This window comes from Cnephaeus nilssonii (assembly GCF_951640355.1).
Source record: "Cnephaeus nilssonii genome assembly, chromosome: 14".
Classification (NCBI taxonomy): Eukaryota; Metazoa; Chordata; class Mammalia; order Chiroptera; family Vespertilionidae; genus Cnephaeus; species Cnephaeus nilssonii.
The window spans coordinates 57,776,880-57,783,775 of NC_137085.1; the positions used below are offsets into that span (position 1 = coordinate 57,776,880).

Below are 6,896 nucleotides of genomic sequence, written 5' to 3' on the forward strand. Positions count from 1 at the left end.
ACCCTGAAAATAGTTGTATGCATGTGGCTAAGCCCAGGAATAGTAAAAGGGATGGGAGTGAGAGAGCACTGAGGATTGTCCCTAGGAAACTGAAAACTTATGAGTCCTAAACTAATGACCTATAGCCAATGAGCCTCGTCAAATAGCAGCATGTTATTCTAGTAGAGATTCTGGCAAACACTCCTCCTTGTAGACAACATAACCAAGTGCAGCCTGAAATCTGGGACCGGACTTCTGTGTGGGGATGTACCTCAACTGAGAAGTCGTAGGGTTGTGTGGTGATCACACTCTGCCACGCACCAACTCAGCCACCTCCATGGCAGCCTGAAATGTCCTGTGGAGAGCTTTATAACAGAACTTAGGGGTTGGATATATGTAAAATATGTGAGATGTATTCCTGGGAGGAATAATATTTTAAACTTTATTATTTATTTATAACTTACTGAAAAAAAACCTAAAATTTACTATTTAACATCCACAAGTAAGTCTAAAAGAACTTTAAGTTCTGTCCCTGGCTTTGTGTATTTGAGGACATATACGATCCTCAGTGTAAATGTCTGGGTAAAAGCAAAATTTCCAGGGAGCATTTCAGACTTGCAAGGTAGTAGACCTGGTGAGACCAAAGTCAAGGTCTCTAAACATTAAAGGGGGACCCAGCTAATATCTGGGTTACAGGTGAAACAAGCAGAACATTCATTAAGGTAAATATATGATATGTTAAAAGGCAAATTGGAAAACAGGATAGGAGAGTAGGGGAGCCGGACCTAGAGGCCCAAGAGAGGTGGGGGGAATGTGCTGGGCTGGTTGTGGGGAGGGGCTGTGGACACACCCTCTTGAAGCTGTACATGCCCCCACTCTCAGAAACCCTTTGTGACTCCGCAATGCTCTGTGATGCAGGCCTGGCTATAAAGGCAAGAGTCTGATCTCTCAGAGCTCAGTTGCTTCAAGCAGCGTTGCGATTCGGAAAATGGGACTCAGTCTATTTCTGAATAGCCGACCAGATTTTTATCTGAGCTTCTGCTCAGAATTTTTATATAGTAACCTCAACATAATTTCCATCTTGGTGTTGAGCTTGTTCCTCTTCTTCTTCATTTTCTTCGTGGGAATTCCATCAATCCCAACATTCTGGAAAAATGAACATACACAAAAGGTAAGGAACCCTGAGTGAGTGAGCCCCAAAAGAGTTCTTCATTGTTGTTGCCATTTCGATTCCCACATCTCTAAATAAGTTTGATTGAGTCAGAGAGACACCGAAGTTGGGACATATGAGGAGAGAACAGAACATCACTCTCCCAGGGGAAGAGACCAGGCAGGGCTAGGGGTTCAGGGAGAACTCAGGTTTCCATGTGAAGCTCACAGACCATCTGGGTGTGGTGACAGGTTTCTGTCTCCAAACACAGTGATTCCCTAGTTCTAGATTGAGTTATTTAGAGACTTGAGAGTCTCTGTAGGACATCAGAGTTAACCAGCACTTCATCCTGAGCCATACTGCTCTGTCAGGCATCACTTAACCAAGCCTTTGTGTTGGCCTGAAAGCAGAGCAGTACTGAGCCTCTGAGAGCCTCTGAGTGAGCAGAGGCTGCAGCCTGAGCACCATCAAGTTACTGGGTCCTATCTGAGGGGACAGAGATGGACGGTAGGTCTCAGATTATATGCTGACCTTGAGCAGAGGAACTCTGAGAAAACCAAGTGTGGACCCCATAAACAAAGTCCTTCTTTGAGATTTTCAAAAAGGAAAAATTAAAAACATTTTAAAGCTTTAAAAATGGTAAAAGGAACACAAAGTTCTATCAGTTAAAATGTATTTGGATGGCTCAGAGAGTCTTTATTCTTAGATAGTATATGTCTAAGTTTCCTAGTAAGAGGAGGAGAGAAATGAGTCCCAATCACTCATTCTTTCCTTTTTGTTCTCAGCGTCAGGGCAGAGCCAGGAGGAGAAGGAAAGGTGGGACACGGGAAGGTAAGGTTCTGTCTATTCCACCTGAGCTCCCCAAGGGTGACCCTTCCTCTCTCCTTTCCATGAGGTACCAGGTCCATGATCTCTGTCAGTTGGTAGACACAGCCCCTGTCAGGAAACAGAGCCCTCAGAGGAGAGGCTCCTGGAAAGACAGAGCCTGAGATACTGCTCAGATTCCCTGCTCTGCTGTCCCTGGGTAAGAAGCAGTGATGGACATGGGCCATGGGTATTGTGCAATAGATGTCGATAGTCAGAAGTTCTGTCTCCTGACTTTGAGAAAGTGCTTTGGCTTCAGGATGATCAGATTCCTCTTTGTTTTAACCATTGACCCCTCTGCTTCACAGAATGGTTTTGAGCATCAAATGCGATTATTTTATAAATGAAGCAACATACATATGGGGACCTTATTAATATTATCATTGACCATTTGACCTCATGTACTAATTCTTCGGTCTTTCAGAGTCTAATATCTCAATGGTCTCCCATAAAGGGCCTCATGTGTAATGCCTATGTGTCTACCTTCATTACATGTAACTCACTCTCCTGGATCCCAGGTTCGAGATATTACCACAGCGAAGTGGAGGAGGAAAGGGAGCTGATTTCTTTTCTGAAAAGGTAACTAGTCTTTCCCCCTTCTTCCTGAGCTCTGTTTAGCGTGTTCTATGCATTTCCATGGATTCAGTGGAGCCTTCCCTAGTCATGGGAGAGGTTGCCATAGGAATGGGAATGAGAGTGAATGCCTTGGGATGAGTGCATTGTGAAGTCATGGATGTGGAGCAATGTGAAGGGGCAGCAGGCTTCAGGTGGCCCCACCCTCACCAGGCCAGTAGGTCCTCTTTTCCTTGTTCTGGTCCTGGCTACATCTTTTTACCTCCTGTCTCCTGCAGCCCCCTGGGACAGAATTATGACATCACCCGCTTTCGCCAACTTTTATGTCCAGACCCCTCCTGTGAGGTGTGTAATAATGCAGCTGCTGAAATTAATCAGATGGTGCTCTCAGAGGCCCTGGAAAAGTCTAGTCCCTCTGTGGCCCCTGTGGCTTTCACAGCTCCTGTGACAGCTCCGGTGACTGAGCCATCATTCAGTCAGTCATCTGCCTTCTCAACAGTCCCTGCAGGAAACCTAATAACAACTCCTCTGCCTGAGCCTTCCCCACCACCTCCCTCTGTTCTCTCCTATAACTCAATGACTCCCTTGGGTGATTTTCTGTCACCTTCACCACCGGGTCAAACTCTGTCTCCAGAACCAGTGCACCATTCCTCACCTCAACCCAAAGACTTGTTCTCTTCGACCTTGACGCAATATGATTTCCATCAAGGGTTTCTGGCCCTCCATTCTACAAAAACCTCTTTTGGGGCAGACCCTGCAGCCAAATTTATAGATCCTAAACACCTCTTATTTCTCAGCCCTGATGAGCAGGACTCAGCCCAGCAGTACTTATATCCTAAGTCCTGGGAGGACCATTTAAAGCAAAAACTTACCCAGCTTTTCTGGGGTCTTCCATCTCTGCACAGTGAGTCTTTATCCTCTGCTGTCCATGCCTCAGGTGACTATTCAATCTTCTTCAATAGCATCTCAAATGCCTTCACAGGCCAAGAATCCCCAGGACTTCCTTACTTACTACCTCCATCCTTGCCTGAGGTCCAACCTCAACCCTTGCCTCAAACCCTGCCTCAATCCCAGGACTTACATCTCACTCAGATCCAACCCCAGGCCCACCTTCAATCCCCACTCCCAATCCTACCATCCAGTCCCATTACCCAGAATAAGGTCTGTGAAGTGTATTTCCACAGACCCAAGAATGAATCAGAATGTCTCACCTCATCTGAAACTGAACACCTGGAATGCAATGTGTTGCAGAAGGAACAGGAAAGTTTGTGGGGTTTAACCACAAATTTTGTGGTTCAAAATTCTAAGGACCATGTTGCAATCTCCTTCGATCCTGTAGAGTTTCCTATCAGCAGTGAATTTCGAGAGGAATTTGAGCATCACCTTAGAAAGAGGCTCATCCAACAATGCAAGAACCAGCCCTGCAAGACCCATGGGTCTCTGTCATTGATGAAGCCTCTGAGCAATTGCTCAGGCATACCTGAGTCAAAGAGCAGTTCTGGCCTCTCCTGGGTCTCTGTGGATAAGGACCAGAGTAGTGAAAATCCAAATGTTGGATTGAGCCAACCAGGAAGCTCCTATGAGAGGAGCTCAGAAAGGTTTCAGCTAGAGGAGAATAAAGGGAAGGATGAGGGACACAGTCAAGAGAATGATCCAAAAGTTCATCTGTTGAGTGATTCAAAGACCTCTTCAGGTAAGGATGTGGAAAGTGGCTCTGAGGTGATGAGCCTGTCAAGAGAAAACTCAATGTTTTCCGAGTATAGTGTAACACTGGAAAATGTCTGGAAAATACATTTGAAGAAAACGTTTGAGAAAATCAGTGAGGGTAAGCTTCCTGGGACTGTGCACAGTTCACAGCCCTCTATCAAGCAGAATCCTGTAAAATCCCACACCGAATTAAAGCAAAGAAGTTTGCCATCATCGGTGGGTGGGGACTACCGCCTGGACACATCCCAGGAGCTTCCCTTGCTTGAGTGTGCTGCACAGCAGATGCAGAAACCCCACATTCCCAAGTTTCAGATGAGGATGTCAGGCCTTCCCACCAAAGTCCTTGAATCCAAAGAGCACTTCAAATCAAAAGATACTTCATCCCATTCTTCGATCAATCCCAACTCTTCTTCCTCAACCAAACAGATTTCCGAGGTAAACACCAAATCTGGGGCCTTCATGCCCCTGAGAGGAAGTTCTGAATCTCTTCTTGGGGACAAAGTGGGAATAGAAAGTTCAGCTGACGACCTGAATTTTCCTCTCCCTGCCACCTCACTTGTGGGCAAGAAAGGACATTCACCTGCTGATATCCAACGCACACTCTCAGAGGAAATCCAGAAATTTTTGAAAACCAAACTACCTGTTACAAACACCATCAGTGACAAAAAAAGTCAGATACATTCTTTGATGGCCAACATTCAACCCCCAAAGATGCCTGCAAGGAGAGCAGGGACTGGACAGGAGACAAAGAATAACAGTGTGAATTCTAATGACAGAGCAGAAATACGACAAGGTGCAAACAGGGAGAAATCAGAACCTGCTTTCATATCCACCGTGTCCAGGGAGACAGTCAGGGCTGAGGGGCTCAGTGCTCTTCAACCCAAAACTAGTGGCGTCTTGACAACCAGCAAGCCAGGAATCTCCCAAAGAATAAACAGAGAAACTACTGTGACCACTGAAAACCCACCATCTAATTTATCAGTTCAAGCTCCTGACTTATCAGAACTTAAAACACAAGTAATGGCTGAGTTAAAGTTGAAGTTAGAGAAGAAGTATAGTCAGGCCCAAGGCCCACCCAGGGACATGTCCCATGACTCAGACAGCTTGACTTACAGAGCCTCCCCGACTCCTGCTCAGGATGTCTCCACTGCGGATGCAGGAGTGCCCCAGGGGCTGCATGTCCATTCGAAGGACAGCGCAGTCAGGATGGAGAAGCAGCAGGAACCTTGGCTTCCAAGGCATCCATTAAGGTCCTGCCAGGATCAGAATTTCCCACCAGCTGTAAAGAAAGATATCATGCGCCCTCCCCCAAAGCCTACAGGCTCCAAATCAGTAGAGCTTGGTGGAGGAGACGCACGAGTGAGAATTTCCCAACCTGGAGGGAAGAGATTTCCTTCTCAGGATACAGTTTTAGAGGACATGCGTGGGAGCAAGTCTCCCCAGACCCTATCTCAGAAGGGACAGGTGCCACCACCTCTCCCTACCTCCTCACTTGTGGGCAAGGCAGATAGCCATTTCCTAAGTAAAATGAAGAGCTTTTTTCAACGGCTTCAGCCTGGGATAAAATGGAAAATGCCAGAATCCCCCCAGGAAAAGGGCATCCCCCTATCATCTGCACAGAGCAGAGGCCCAGTTAAAAGCACAGCTGCCTTTACTGGGACAGCGCATGTCATGTCAAACATTGGGAAGTTCTCAAAAGAGAAACTGGGGCGTCAGCATGCAGGAGTTACCACCTGCCCTCAAGAGCCCCGTCCCTCTGCAGCGCAGTCTGGGAAACCTGTGCAGAAGGGACCAGTGCAGGCCCAGGCAGAGCCAGGCCAGGTGCGTCCTTTCCACCGCAGAACTCCCTCCTATGAAGTGACAAATGCCATGTCCGGCCGCCACGCAGCTGTCTTGGCTGGCCAGGGCTCTACCTGTAGTAGACATACCAGAAATGAGGACAAACACCCCCAAAACCTTGTGACATTAAAGCCCCAGCAAATATGTCAGAAGCACCCTCAATCTGTGCCCCTCAGGGGGACTGTGCCCCATCCAAGCCCCACCTGCAGGCCTCAAGCTGCCAAGAGGCCTCCTGCTGTTCTCACCACTGCTGGAGGCACAGCCTTCAGAGATCAGCTTCCACGATTTAGACACACAATGCTTCTCCAGAATTTCCAGGGGGAAACATTTCCCGCCCCCAAATAATTCCTTCCTCGAGGGGAATATTGACTTGCCTAATAAATGTTTCTATAATAATAGTGATGTCTTCTCTGTGTCCTGTGTTGGGGGCATGGGTTTAGGGTTTCTCAGGGCTTATGCTTAGGGAAAGAAAGTTCAGCTCCTACTGATTGCTTCCTTTGGCTTCCAAAAGTGACCATTTCCTGCCCTCGCTGGTTTGCCTCAGTGGATAGAGGATCAGCCTGTGGACTGAAGGGTCCCAGGTTTGATTCCAGTCAAGGGCACATGCCCGAGTTGCAGGCTTGATCCCCAGTGGGAGGGCATGCAGAAGGCAGCTGATCAATGAGTCTCATCATAGATTTTTCTCTCTCTCTCTCCCTCTCATTTTCTCTCTGAAATAAATAAATATATATATATTAAAACACACACACACACAAAAGTGACCTTTCCCTGGAGCTCTTGTTGA

At 47.1% G+C, this 6,896-nt stretch overlaps 1 protein-coding gene across 1 annotated transcript; it reads left to right on the plus strand.

Moving 5' to 3' along the window:
- Positions 1 to 2,453: 2,453 nt before the first annotated feature.
- On the plus strand, positions 2,454 to 6,457 carry LOC307110499 (spermatogenesis-associated protein 31D1-like; the record flags this gene model as incomplete). Its single annotated transcript, XM_079789616.1, has 2 exons — positions 2,454 to 2,572; positions 2,845 to 6,457. The coding sequence occupies 2 exons, from the start codon at positions 2,454 to 2,456 to the stop codon at positions 6,455 to 6,457; spliced, it is 3,732 nt and encodes a 1,243-aa protein (XP_079645742.1).
- Between the last annotated feature and the right edge of the window lie 439 nt (positions 6,458 to 6,896).